Source organism: Thalia democratica, chromosome 1 (assembly GCF_965202585.1).
Source record: "Thalia democratica chromosome 1, ktThaDemo2.hap1.1, whole genome shotgun sequence".
Classification (NCBI taxonomy): domain Eukaryota; kingdom Metazoa; phylum Chordata; class Thaliacea; order Salpida; family Salpidae; genus Thalia; species Thalia democratica.
Genome location: NC_139165.1, coordinates 89,189,795 through 89,205,046, shown reverse-complemented (window position 1 = coordinate 89,205,046; position 15,252 = coordinate 89,189,795). Strand labels below are relative to the sequence as shown.

Genomic DNA, 15,252 nt, shown 5'->3' with positions numbered 1-15,252 from the left:
ATCTTGGACTGGCTCAAGCTAGTTTAGTTTTTTATAAAAACTCAGGCTAGTTTTTTTTTAGATTTTGAATAAGTTTGAGCTGATCCAGTTTTCAATATTTTGTAATTTTCTAGTGTATTTTGTTCAAGAACTTGATTTCAGATTTTTAATTGTAAATAACACCTAATTTTGTAAACTTTGTGGCTAGCTGTTCTACTTATTATTAGATTAAAATTCTTTTTTTTTAGTTTTTAAAAACCTCATTCTGACTCAGGCTAGTTTATACTAATGATGTACCGGACTTACTATCCGGGTCCGGCCGGATATTGCCATTTTTGTCTGATATCCGGATCCGGCCGGACTCTAATTTGAAAAAAAGTCCGGATCCGGTTCCGGCCGGATTTTAATTTAAAAAAAAAGTCCGGATCCGGTTCCGGCCGGATTCTAATTTGAAAAAAAAGTCCGGATCCGGTTCCGGCCGGATTCTGATTTGAAAAAAAAGTCCGGATCCGGGTCCGGCCGGACCCGAAATTGTGGGTCCGTTACATTACTATATAAGATATATTGATTTTAAAAAGTTCAATTATTTTATATATTATATTTCAACTAAAGAGCTTCTCTAAAGCAGTTTAATAGTAAACACTTTTGTCAACATACTGTATATTCTAAAATAGTATTAAGTAAGCTAATTAAAGGTAAAATATAGAGACATTTTTAGAGCTATAAGTTTATTTAAAATAACAAAAATGTTCAATTTATTAAAAAAGTTAAACTATTTAAAGTTAACTTAATAAGAAAGATAATCAAAAAAAAAGTACGATAACATAATTTATAATAAACTTTCCTTAAACGAAAATATCGTTTGTGGAGTTTAAATATTTATAAAAATTTAATCAGGAGGTAATTGTGGTTTGAATTTACAATAAAGCTATTTAAAATATAAATTTCTTTAAAGGTTTGTTTAAAATATATTTTTTTTTTAATCAAGTTATAAAAATTTTAATAAAAAATGGTTTAACCATGATTTCCTATAGATAGAAAATTAAAAACTTTGGCATAAATTACTTTAAAGGGTTTAAAGAAGGTATCTAATAAAAATGCAGTCAAAGAATTTCAAATTTTACCTTTCTACTTTTTAAAATTAAGCTTCATTATAAAGAGTTATATTTGCTGCAGTAAAATGTAGATAAAATTTTCATTGACCAAGGTTTAAAATTCAGCAATATCCTCCTTGGGGCTAATATTGGTCACGAGGTAAAATAATTAATAATGTGAAGAGAAATTTATAGGGTAAATTGCGATAACTAATATAGGAGTGTTGAAAACTTTCTGTTTTTAATTTTTGTATGAAAATAAGCTTGAGAAAACCTGGTTTAAACTGTCATTACTTGAAAAAATTTAGAACCAAGGTACTTTTGCACAAGCGAAACCTATTAGATGTTTTGTAGTTTCATACGGTTTGTCAGAGCATTCCTCTTTATCAACATCATAACAAAGTATCTGCTTTTCCTCATTTTGAATGATTATGATCTTACTACCTATCGATACAGCTTCAAGATCAGCGAAATAATGTACTTGTTTAAGAGCAACAAATTTATTACTAACTTTGTCAAAAACCTCAGCTTTACAGCGATAGACATCGAAAACAAATAAGAAATTTCTAACAACAGCCAAACTATGACCACACTTACCATGCATCATACTAGGAAATGATGATTAATTGTCGGCAAAAACATCAGATGACTCTAATGTGTTTGTGTCTTCATTTACATCAACGTCTACACCAGAGACTATTAGGTTGCCTTCAAAAACCACACAAGCTGCATCTACTCTTGGCGTTTTCATTTCGGTAATTTTATTCCAACTTTTGTCACTGACATCTAATTGTAAACAAGTGATAGTCCTAGTGTTTGTTCCGTCATCATTTACTTCAAACAAACCTCCAAATATAAATATTTTATTAATAAATGCACATGCACAAAAGTTATAACGGTCATCAATCATATCACCTACTTCAACCCATTTGTTAATAGAAGGTGAATATTTATCAATACTTCTTATATTTTGTTCGTAATCATCGTAACCACCGAGTATATAAACCTCTCCTTTTAAACAAATAACTTTTGAAAACTGTCTTTCATTTATCATATCGGGTAGAACTTTAACATCATGAAAATTGCTTCCATTAATTTGAAATGCAGTTCTAACAGCGCAATAATTTAGTTTATCAAAGCCACCACATAACATTATATTAAACTTATTTTGGCTGCAATATCTACTTTCAGAATAGTTACTTGAAATGGTTTTTTCGTTAACTAAAGCTGCATTCAATATTCTAGCACGATCACTGTTTTCTTGAAATGATGAATTTATATTCAAAAGATGTTTCACTGCATCTTTTGACAGCACATTAAGCCGAACTTTTGATAGCAGTTTTGTTGCATGTTTGCTACGTTCTTCACTGTTGTGTTTTAACCAATTTTTTGCTGCATTAAAGACTTCAACTTCAGAGTGAAGGTTCAACTCAGAGCTTGCAAGTATTTTTGCAACAAGACTAAAGTTTAAGTGTAAAAAGTTTTGAGTATCAGCTACCATTTGAAAACACCGTTCAATATAAGCCAGAGTTTGTTTAGCATCATTGTACAGTTGATATGAAGTAGCTAAACTGTAATACGTGGTAACATTTTTCAAAGTTATTTTCTCGCATGTCTTCATTCTTTCACCTTTATCCAGCAAAAACTTATTTAGTTTCAAAGCTAAAATCAATTCGTTACCTGTTATCTTCTTTTCATCTGAAAATATAAAATTTAATCAAAACATATAAGGGGCAAAAGCGTACACTAGTGCAAAAATGACGCTATTCAAAAACTAACTGTTGCCATTTTAGTAAGTCGGGGGTAAAAACTAGTATAAGGGCAAAAAATAAGTACACTACATCTTTTGGGATCAGTAATGAAGCTTGTAGAAAATGGGAGTATCAAAACTTGAAACTAAATAGTATAGGCTAAATTTCAGGTTTTGTTTTAAAGTATATTTAAAAGAAAATTTAGAACTCACACTAGTAATTCTGGGGTTAGTAAAAAAAAAGTAGATTCTTGCTATTTGGAATTAATTATTTTGGTTATTAAGATTATTTTCTGAAAAGGTCCGGTTATTTATATGAGTTTCGGGAATCCTGTTTTGTGTAAACTAATTTAAAAATATGTTATTGTAAAAGCTATATTTCCGTTAAAAAAAAACCCTTTTAAATAAAAATATAAATGTCTAAACGTAAGTTTTTTTATTTATTTACGTTCATATTTAATAAAAAACATTTGTAGATTTATATTTATATATAATAACATAAATGCTTACAAACTCTTTAGTTTATATTAAACTATTAAACATAAAGCACAAAAACTCAGCATATTTAGCATTTACTGACTGTTATTCAAACGTTTTGATTAAATTTTTTTTTTAAACCTTGTATGCCAATATGCTTCGATAAACTTTTTTCGAAATGCTTTCGTGCTTTGTTCTTGGACATATTGAAAAAATTGTTCATAACTGGAAGGTGTTACTTTTATCTGTGCCAAAACTTTGTATACACTAAACAATTATTAATATTTATTAATAAAATATAACAGTTATCTTAAATATTTTCAATGACTTTTAGTTTTAAGAAAAACTACTAGTATTTATGGCTGTTTAAAATTTCATTTAAAACTAAATTCACAAAGTAAAGTTAAACAATCTTAAAAAAGTAAAATAAAGTAAAATATTTTTCATTTTTCTTCACTCAAAATTCATTTAAGTAGTCTAACATTCATTCAATTATATAACTTTATAAAGCAATAATGTATTTGTTTTTTTATAAAAATAAAAACCAGTATAAATTAAAAAAATACCAATTTTTACTTTATTGTAATATAAATTAATTAAAAACTATAATAAGTTTATATTGTTATTCTGTTAAGATGTGTTTTCAAAAATCGGTGTTAACTTTCTGTATGCAATACAGATTAAAAACTCGTCATTCTAATAGAAGATCGACTAATTAAATACAAAAGTACACAAGACTCAAATTTATTAACATTATATGTTTTGTGTTTAACTCGGTAGTTGTTTACCAAGCAACAAAAATAAAGTTTCAAATCCAGTTAATATAGTCAAAAATTAATCAATGTAAAAGTAATGATAATTAAGCAAATGGTAATTAGAAATACATAAGTACTTTTTATTACAATGCAACTAAAAAAAAATAAACATACATAACAACTTATAAAATTAATTATGAATACAAAAAGAACAGTATAATCAAAATCTTTATTTTTACACAAGTTAGGTTTTCTTATTAAAATGCAGAAAGCATCAAACTTAATAAAATCAAAAATGCTAAAAAAAATTCTAACGTTTTTAAGTTATTTCAACTTATAGTTACTTGCACAATCAGAGTTATTAACTAGATGTTCTGTAATAAAAGATTTTTTTGAAGCATTTACTACTCTTTTAGACTTATTTTAGTTACAACTTAATTTAAGAATTCATCAATATTTTTCGAACATGTTCTTTTACCCTTTTACCAAATTGCATTGAAGTCATACCGACACAACTATCTTCAAAGAAGCAGTTAAACTGGTAACTACCATACATGTTTTATGTATTCAGACATCAGGTTTTTACCTCTAGGACTAAGCATTGGAATAGATAAGAAAAAAAGTCTCGGTAAATTTTTTTATAACCAATTTTGTTAAAGACATTAACTTTTATTAATTTTGAATTTTTTTTTATTTTTAAAGAATTAAAAAAAATTGTATGTAAGATTTTATAAAATCTCATCGTGACTTAGTGCAGTTTAAGGTCACTCATGCGGTTTTTTTTTGACTCAGAGAGTGGCATAAAGTATAATACTTTTTTTCAATATTTTACATCGATACGATTTTATTATCAATGCCACTACTGTAACCTTTTATTTTAACAAATTAAGTCTAGAGCATCACTTATTAAGACTTAAAAAAAGTTGAATACAACAAAATGTTTATTAAAACAGTACTTATAAAGCAAATAAAGTGTTTTAAAAGTGTATGTTTACTTTTTTTTCTTCAGAATACAAGCTCAAAACACAATTTATGAATTAAAAACTATAAATTTACTCACTATCTTATCTTTACTTCTAACCTAAGGGTGGGCAACGTTTTTCAATCGACGGGCCAGATCCAAAAAAATTTAGTCTTTTGCGGGCCCGAACATTTCGAATTAGTGATTTACCGGATCCAGTATCCGAATCAAGCCGAATACTGACTTTAAAGATCCGAATCCGACTGGAAACTAATTTAAGTCGAGGTAAAGATTTGGTCGGATTCTAATGTAAATAAAAGTTTCGGATCCGGCCTGAATATAATTTTTTGATACAGATGATCACTTTTTTAAGTCCTTCAAGTTCAAAAAACTTTCTCAAGTTTGACAACTTAAATGGTAGATTGCGACATGACAGATGTTTAAATAATGTCTATAAATAGAATTGACTTTATAATTGACAAAGGTACGTATATAAAATATCCCACTTAAAAAAAAAACACTTTGCTTGTAGTAATTTTACTTAAAGATATTCCAATTAAGTTAGAACAACACAAAATGTTAGGACAGAATGGTGTATTTATTAGTACACAATAATTTATAAAAAAAATGTTTAGCATTTTGTTGAAGTCAAATTCTTACAGTTTTGTTTTGTGAAAATATAATTCAAAGTTTTGTAAAAAATTTGTAATATTGACCCTTTGCGGGACTATAAATTTGCTCGCGGGCCGATTATTTTCACTCTGCGGGCAAGATTTAGTCCGCGAGCCGTATGTTGCCCACCCCTATTCTAACCCGACATAGTTAGACACATTTAAAAAAAAATAAGAAAGGTTTTATGATTAAATAAAGCTTAACAAGCAGGTCTTAAATGTTTTTTTGTGATTTATAAAACTTGTAGAAGAATTATAGCAATTCAACCTTAACTCTATATTTAATCTATTTAAACCTTTATATACTAAACTTTCACTTTAAGTTAATATTTTCTATTGAAAAAGTGATGGAATAGAAAGTATGTAAAGTTTGTTATATAAATATGCTACTTCTAGCATAAATAGTTTACGTCTTCGATTTTTTTTCTAAAATATTGTGAAAACCAAACCAAAGAACCTAAAAAATCTGTTTATCAACAGAAACTAGTACATACGACGACAACCTTTTATTTCGTATTTTTTTTTCAATTGAAAACCAACAAGAAAAATATATTCATTATTTTAATTAAAATTGTTTTAATGAATAAAATATAATGTTGTTCCAGCTTCAAACACTAACTAAACTACGTCTGTTTATGTTTTATAAAATTGTCAAAAGCAGGAAAAATATTTAGAGTTATAAATTAGCACAATAATTTATTTTTGCTTATATAGCATTATCTAATGTTATTATTTTATTACGAATTATAAACTCAGTTTTAGTTGAGTTTAAAAAAAATTTACACTAACTTTTGAGTGTGTTTAGTTTAAAGCAGAAACTTTTTTAGATTACGTTATTGCTAAAAAAAAGTTATAGAGTTTTTTTTTTGAAAACTTATAAAAAATTGTATAAAATTAAATTTAAACGGAAGCATATTTTAACAGGTCATGTATTTTTTAAAAATGGGGCAGTTCTCAAAATGGAAAAAACCCTGCTTTAAATGTTCAAGAAAATCTTTTTAAATAAACACTTCTTGAATTTTGAGTTTTTGAGCGAAAGTTAAGTTGTTTAGTTCAGGTGTTTTAGTTAAACATTTAGTTTTATTTAAGTGTTTAGATTTAAATGCGGCTAGTATACTTAAAGGTGATTATAAGATTAAAAAAGGTGGTTCAGCAAAAAAAGCTTTCTTTCATGATGTTTTTTATTTTTATTGTTCTAAATTTTTTGAGTAATATTTAAAATGTTTGTTTATGGTGTGTCAGGGAAAAGGATAAATAAACAATTAAACTTTAGATAAAATATTTTATAAATGCAGATTCAGCTTTTTTATATCACAATGAGCTTTGAGTAAATGTGTACTTGTGTACTTTTGTATTTAATTAGTCTATCTTCTATTAGTATGACGAGTTTTTAATCTGTATTGCATAAAGAAAAGTTAACACCGAATTTTATAATACATCTTAACAGAATAACATTATAAACCTAGTATAGTTTTAAATAATTTATATTACATTAAAGTAAAAATTAGTATTATTTTCATTTATACTGTTTTTTTTTTATAAAAACAAATACATTATTGCTTTATAAAGTTATATAAATGAATGAATGTTAGACTATTCAAATGATTTTTAAGTGAAAAAAAAAGTAAATAGTATTTTACTTTATTTACCTTTTTAAGATTGTTAAACTTTAATTTGTGAGTTTGTTTAAAATTAAATTTTAAACGGCTATAAATGCTAGTAGTTTTTCTTAAAACTAAAAGTCATTGTTTCAAGATAACTGTTATATTTTATTAATATATAGTAAAAATTGTTTAATGTATACAAAGTTTTAGTATAGATAAAAGTAATACCTTCCAGTTATGAACAATTTTTTTAATACGTTCAAGAACAATGCACGAAAGCAGTTCGAAAAAAGTTTATCGAAGTATTTTAGCATACAAGGTTTGAAAATAAAATTTATGTAGTAAAACGTTTGTATAACAGTTAGTAAATGCTAAATATGCTAATATATATAAAATATACTTTTTTATATAAACTAAGAGTTTGTAGGCATTTATATTATTATATTTAAATATAAATCTACAGAAGTTTTTTATTAAGTATGAACGCAAATAAATAAAAAAACTTACGTTTAAACATTTTTATTTTTATTTAAATGATTTTTTTTAAAGGAAATATAGCTTTTGTAATCAAATATTTTAAATTTAGTTTACACAAAACAGGGTTCCCTAAACTCATATACATAACCGGACCTTTTCAAAAAACAATCTTAATAACAATCAATAAATAATTCCGAATAGTAAGAATCTCCTTTTTTTTACTAACCCCAGAATTACTAGTATGAGTTTTAAATTTTCTTTTAAATATACTTCAAAACAAACCCTGAAATTTAGCCTATTAGATACTCTTATTTTCTAATAGTTTTATTACTTACCCCAGAAAATGTACTGTACTTATTTTTTGCCCTAATACTAGTTTTTACCCCCGACTTACTAATATGGCAACGGGTAGTTTTTAAACGGCGTCATTTTTGCACGAATTTACGCTTTTGCCCCTTATATATTTTGATTAAATATTATATTATTCAGGTGAAAAGATGATAACAGGTAACGAATTGATTTTAGCTTTGAAACTAAATAAGTTTTTGCTAGATAAAGGTGAAAGTATGAAGACATGCGAGAAAATAACTTTGAAAAATGTTACCACGTATTACAGTTTAGCTAAATTATATCGATTGAACAATGTTGCTGAACAAACTCTTGCTTATATTGAACGTTGTTTTCAAATGGTAGCTGATACTGAAAACTTTTTACACTTAAACTTTAGTCTTGTTGCAAAAATACTTGCAAGCTCTGAGTTGAACCTTCACTCTGAAGTTGAAGTCTTTAATGCAGCAAACAGTTGGTTGAAACACAACAGTGAAGAACGTAGCAAACACGCAACAAAACTTCTGTCAAAAGTTCGACTTAATGTGCTGTCAAAAGATGCAGTGAGACATCTTTTGAGTACAAATTCATCATTTCATGCAAATAGTAAATGTGTTGGAATATTGAATGCAGCTTTGGATTACAAGAAAAGCATTTCAAGTAACTGTTCTGAAAGTAGATATTGCAACCAAAATAAGTTTAATATAATGTTATGTGGTGGCTATGATGGAAAAAATTATTGCGCTGTTAAAACTGCACTTCAAATCAATGGGAGCAACTTCAGTGATGTAAAAGTTCTACCTGATATGATAAATGAAAGAGAGTTTTCAAAATTTATTTGTTTGAAAGGAGAGGTTTATATACTCGGTGGTTATAATGACTACGAACAAAGTATAATAAGTATTGATAAATATTCACCTTCTTATAACGAATGGGTTGAAGTAGGTGATATGATTGATGACCGTTATAACTTTTGTGCATGTGCATTTATTAATAAAATATTTATATTTGGAGGTTTGTTTGAAGTAAATGATGACGGAATAAACACTAGGGCTAACACTTGTTTACAATTAGATGTCAATGACAAAAGTTGGAATAAAACTACCGAAATGAGAACGCCAAGAGCAGATGCAGCTTGTGTGGTTTTTGAAGGCAACATAATAGTCTCTGGTGGTAACGTTGATTTTAATGAAGATACAAACACAGTAGAATCATATGATGTTATTGCCGACAAATGGTCATCATTTCCTAGTATGATTCATGGTAAAAGTTATCATAGTTTGGTTGTTGTTAGAAATTTCTTATTTGTTTTCGACGTCTATCGTTGTAAAGCTGAGGTTTTTGACAATGTTAGTAAAAAATTTGATGCTCTTAAAACATCGCATTCTTTCGTTGATCTTGAAGCTGTATCGATAGGTAGTAAGATCATAATCACTCAAAATGAGAAAAAGCAGATAGTTTGGTATGATGTTGATAAAAAGGAATGGTCTGACAAACCGTATGAAATTACAGAACATCTAATAGGTTTCGCTTGTGCAAAAGTACCTTGGTTCTAAAAATTTTATTATTAATGACAGTCTAAACCAGGGTTTCTCAAGCTTATTTTCATGGTCAACCCCTTTGCAAAAATTAAAAACAAAAAAGTTGTCCACTCTCCTACATAGTCATCGCTAGTTACACTTAACTTTAATTTCACATTACTAATTACTTTCTCTTATGACCAAACAACCCCTTAGGAGAATATTGCTGAATTTTATATTTTGGTCAAAGCAATTTTTATCTACATTTTACTGCAGCAAATAAAACTTTTAATAATGAAGTTAAATTTTGAAACGTAGAAATTTCAAAATTGAAATTCTTTGACTGCACTATGTATTAATATCTTATTTAGACCCTTTTTTCGTTACCTCCGCCAAGTTATTAAATCTACTACCAATAGGAAACCCTGGTTAAACCATTTTTCATATTTCAAAGGTTTGTAACTTGATAAAAATGAAAAAAAAAATTTAACCAAACCTTTAAAGAAGTTTTTATTTTTAACAGCGTTATAGTAATTTGAAACAAGAATTACATCCTGATTATTTTTTTATAATTGTCTTATACTCTACAAATGCTATATTCGTTCAAGCGAAGTTTATTATAAATTATGTTGCCGTACTTTTCTTTTGGTTAACTTACTTATTAAGTTAAACATTTTTGTTGTGTAAATAAACTTAAAGCTCAAAAAATGTCTCTTTATTTTACCTTTAACTTGCTTACTTAATATTATTTTAGTACATACATTTTGTTGATAAAAGAGTTTACCACTAAACTGCTTTAGAAACGGTAATTAGTTGAATTATTATAGAAAAAATAATTGAACTTTTTAAAATCAAAATGTCTTATGTAATTTTGTGTAAGTTTTTAACACAAATAAGTATTGTATACAGACCATTTATGAAAATCGTCCATAAAAAAGAACTCGTTTAACATTTATATGCTTAGCTGTAACTTAAAAGCTAGAATAATAAATAAGAAAAAAAAAAATTATTAACTGTTTTCAACTTTGCTAATAACAATTTTATCTACTGTACAATTGATATGATATTTTAATTTAACTGTTTAGTCACATGCCATTAAATATTTGGTAACGGACCTGCAGACTATATATTGCCTAACCTATTGAATAATACAACTGATTGAATGGTCTACTAAAAAAACACAACTTTTTTATCTTAATTAGTTTGACTAACATCGTAGGTCATTGACTATTAGAGTAGATTTGTGCAACAGTAGGCAACGTGATATGTTCGGCAAAAATAAATGCGTTGCTCGCGTAAGTTTTCTTTTATTTTCTAATTTAAAATCTTGTGCAAACCAAAAATTATTTATCTTTTTTAATTAAAATAATTATTAAAATTTTACTCTTTGTACACTTCAGTGATTTCTAGCTATTAACTTTTGAAGTTTTGCTGTTAACCAGTGTTTTATAAACAAAAAAAATTATAATATCAACAAAGTGTTTACTTTAATTGGGTGCTAAATAAATATTTAAAAACTTTTTATGTTTACGCTTAAAAAGTTATAGTAAGATTTTATTAATTTACAAGGATTGAAAAGGTATGTTCAAATATCTGGCTCGAGAATAACTTATATAGTTTTAGTCCTTTAACTAGTAAGTTACTTACTTAAAAAGTGTATTGGTTTCAGTAAATAATACAATAATATTATTATTTAACTCATCCAGTATCCGAATCAAGCCGAATACTGACTTTAAAGATCCGAATCCGACTGGAAACTAATTTAAGTCGAGGTAAAGATTTGGTCGGATTCTAATGTAAATAAAAGTTTCGGATCCGGCCTGAATATAATTTTTTGATACAGATGATCACTTTTTTAAGTCCTTCAAGTTCAAAAAACTTTCTCAAGTTTGACAACTTAAATGGTAGATTGAGACATGACAGATGTTTAAATAATGTCTATAAATAGAATTGACTTTATAATTGACAAAGGTACGTATATAAAATATCCCACTTAAAAAAAAATACTTTGCTTGTAGTAATTTTACTTAAAGATATTCCAATTAAGTTAGAACAACACAAAATATTAGGACAGAATGGTGTATTTAGTAGAACACATTAATTTATAAACATTTTTTTAACATGTTGTTGAAGTCATATTCTTACAGTTTTGTTTTGTAAATATATGATACAAAGTTTTGTAAAAAATGTGTAATTTTGACCTTTTGAGGGACTATAAATTTGCTCGCGGGCCGGTCATTTTCATTTGAGGGCCGGATCCCATTAAAGTTTAAAAAACGGTCGGGGGCCGTTAATTTTTACTCTGCGGGCCAGATCCGGCCCGCGGCCCGTACGTTGCCCACCCCTATTCTAACCCGACATAGTTAGACACATTTTTTAAAAAAATAAGATATGTTTTATGATTAAATAAAGCTTAACAAGCAGGACTTTAAATTTTTTTTTGTGATTTATAAAACTTGTAGAAGAATTATAGCAACTCAACTTTAACTCTATATTTAATCTATTTAAACCTTTATACACTAAACTTTCACTTTTAGTTAATATTTTGTATTGAAATAGTGATGGAATAAAAAGTGTGTAAAGTTTGTTATATAAATATGCTACTTCTTACATAAATAGTTTACGTCTTTGTTTTTTTTCTAAAACATTTTGAAAACCAAACTAAAGAACCCAAAAAATCTGTTTATCAACAGAAACTAGTACATACGACGACAACCGTTTATTTTATTTTAGTATTTCAATTGAAAACTAACAAGAAATATATATGCACATATTTTAATTAAAATTGTTTTGATGAATAAACTATAATGTTGTTCCAGCTTCAAACACTAACTAAACTACGTCTGTTTACGTTTTATAAAATTGTCAAAAGTAGGAAAAATTTTTAGAGTTATAAATTAGCACAATAATTTATTTTTGCTCATATAGCATTATCTATTGTTATTATTTTATTATGAAATATAAACTTAGTTTTAGTTAAGTTATGTAAAAATTTAGACTCACTTTTGAATGTTTTTAGTTTAAATCAGAAACTCTTTTTTAATTACATTATTACTACAAAAAAGTTATAAAGTTTTTTTTTGGATACTTACAAAATTTTCTTTAAGATGTATGTTTAAATAGATTCTCTCCAAAATTACGCCAGTTATCAATTATGGTGTTATTTTTCAACAGTTTACATGCTGTATTATTAAAATTTAAACATTTGAGAACAAGTTGAATGGGTTCTTTTAGAAATTTAAGCTTTGAATATATTTTAGTAAAACCCATTTGATAACGTGTTAACTTAATAAAATGTTATCAACAACGCTACATAAACTAAACATACAATAAAAGTAATACGAAACCAGGTCGCAGATAGTCGCATAGACTGCTTTTATGGTAGTTCGTTGCAATCTACTGTCAATTCTTACTTAATAAGCGCAACCATAAACAAAAGAAAACTTACGCAAGCAACGCATGTCTGTTGGACGAAAATATCAGATTGTCTACTGTTGCACAAACCTACTCTAATATTCAATGACCTACGATGCTAGTCAAACTAATTAAGATAAACAAGTTGCTGTATCTTGATATACCATTCAATCAGTTTTATTATTTAATAGGTTGGGCAGTATATAGTCTGCGGGTCCATTACCAAATATTTAATGGTATTTGATTAAACAGTTAAAATAAAATATTATATCAATTGTACAGTCGATAAAACTGTAATTAGCAAAGTTGGAAACAGCTGTATGGTTATTTTTTATTTATTATTTAAGCTTCTAAGTTACAGTTAAGCATATGAATGTTAAAGGAGTTCTTTTATTTTTTGACGGTTTTCTCATCTGGTCTGAACACAATACTTATTTGTGTTAAAAACTTAAAGAAACAAAATTTATACAAGATATATCTATTTTAAAGAGGTCATCTATTTTTTTATAAAATAATTCAACTAAATGGTGACTCTTAAGCAGTTTAATGATAAATACTTTTATCAACATACTTTATATGCTAAAATAATAAGTAAAATATAGAGACATCTTTTGAGTTTTAAGTTTATTAACAGCAAAAAATGTACAACTTATAAAGAAACAATGTTAATCAAAAAGTAAATACAAAAACATAACTCAAAACAAACATCGCTTAAACGAAAATAGCATTTGAGGAGTATAGGAAAGTTGTAAAAAATTAATCAAGAGGATATTTTTGTTTCAATTTACTATAAAGCTGTTCAAAATTTAAATTTCTTTAAAGGTTTGTTTTAGATATATATTTTTCATTTTTATCAGGTTATAAATCTTAGAGAAACAAAAAATGGTTTAACCAGGGTTTCCTATAGATAGCAAATTTAATAATTTGGCGGAAATAACCAAATAAGGGTCTAAATAGAGTGTTTAATAACAGTGCAGTCAAAGAATTTAAATTTTAAACGTTTCTAAATTTAGCTTCATTATTAAAAGTTATATTTGCTGCAGTAAAATGCAGATAAAAATTGCTTTGACTAGGGTTTAAAAATCAGCAATATCCTTCTTAGGGCTAATTTTGGTCATTAGGGAAAGTAATTAGTAATCTGAAATTAAATTTAAGGGTAATTGGCGATAACTAATGTAAGAAAGTGTACAACTATTTTGTTATTACTTTTTGCATGAAAATAAGCTTAAGAAAACCTGGTTTAAACTGGCATTACTTAGAAAATTTAAAACCAAGGTACTTTTGCACAAGCGAAACCTATTAGATGTTCTGTAGTTTCAAACGGTTCTTCAGACCATTCCTCTTTATCAACATCATACCAAACTATCTGCTTTTTATCATTTTGGATGATAATGATTTTTTGTATATGATTTTACTACCTATTGGTACAGCTTCAAGATCAACGAAAGAATGTTCTTTTTTAAGAGCAACAAATTTATTACTAACATTGTCAAAAACCTCAGCTATACCAGGATAGGTATCGAAAGCAAATAAGAAATTTATAACAACAGCCAAACTATGTTTAAACTTACCATGCATCATACTAGGAAATGGTGACCATTTGTCAGCAATAACATCATATGACTCTACTGTGTTTGTGTCTTCATTAAAATCAACGTTTCCACCAGAGACTATTATGTTTCCTTCAAAAACAACACAGGCTGCATCTGATCTTGGCGTTCTCATTTCGGTAATTTTATTCAAACTTTTGTCACTGACATCTAATTGTAGACAAGTATTAGCCGTCGTTATTATTTCATTATGATTTACTTTACACCGACCTCCAAATATAAATATTTTCATCATAAATGCACATGCACAAAAGTTATAACGGTCATCAATCATATAACCTACTACGGTCCATTTGTTAGTAGAATGTGAATATTTATCAATACTTCTTATATTTTGTGCGTTTACATCATAACCACCGAGTATATAAACATCTTCTTTCAAACAAATAACTTTTGAAAACTGTCTTTCATTTATTATATCAGGTAAAACTTTAACATCACTAAAGTTGCTCCCATTGATTTGAAATGCAGTTCTAACAGCGCAATAATTAAGTCCAAAGCCACCTAATAACATTATATTAAACTTATTTTGGCTGCAATATCTACTTTCAGAATAGTTACTTGAAATGGTTTTCTCGTTAACTAAAGCTGCATTCAATATTCTAGCACATTT

At 27.1% G+C, this 15,252-nt stretch overlaps 1 protein-coding gene across 1 annotated transcript; it reads left to right on the top strand.

Annotated features, from left to right (window-relative positions):
• Positions 1 to 8,802: 8,802 nt before the first annotated feature.
• LOC145840878 (kelch-like protein 23) lies at positions 8,803 to 9,651 on the top strand. The gene has a single exon (XM_082948222.1). It carries the CDS (start codon positions 8,803 to 8,805, stop codon positions 9,649 to 9,651), a length of 849 nt encoding a protein of 282 aa, XP_082804348.1.
• The last annotated feature ends 5,601 nt before the right edge of the window (positions 9,652 to 15,252 follow it).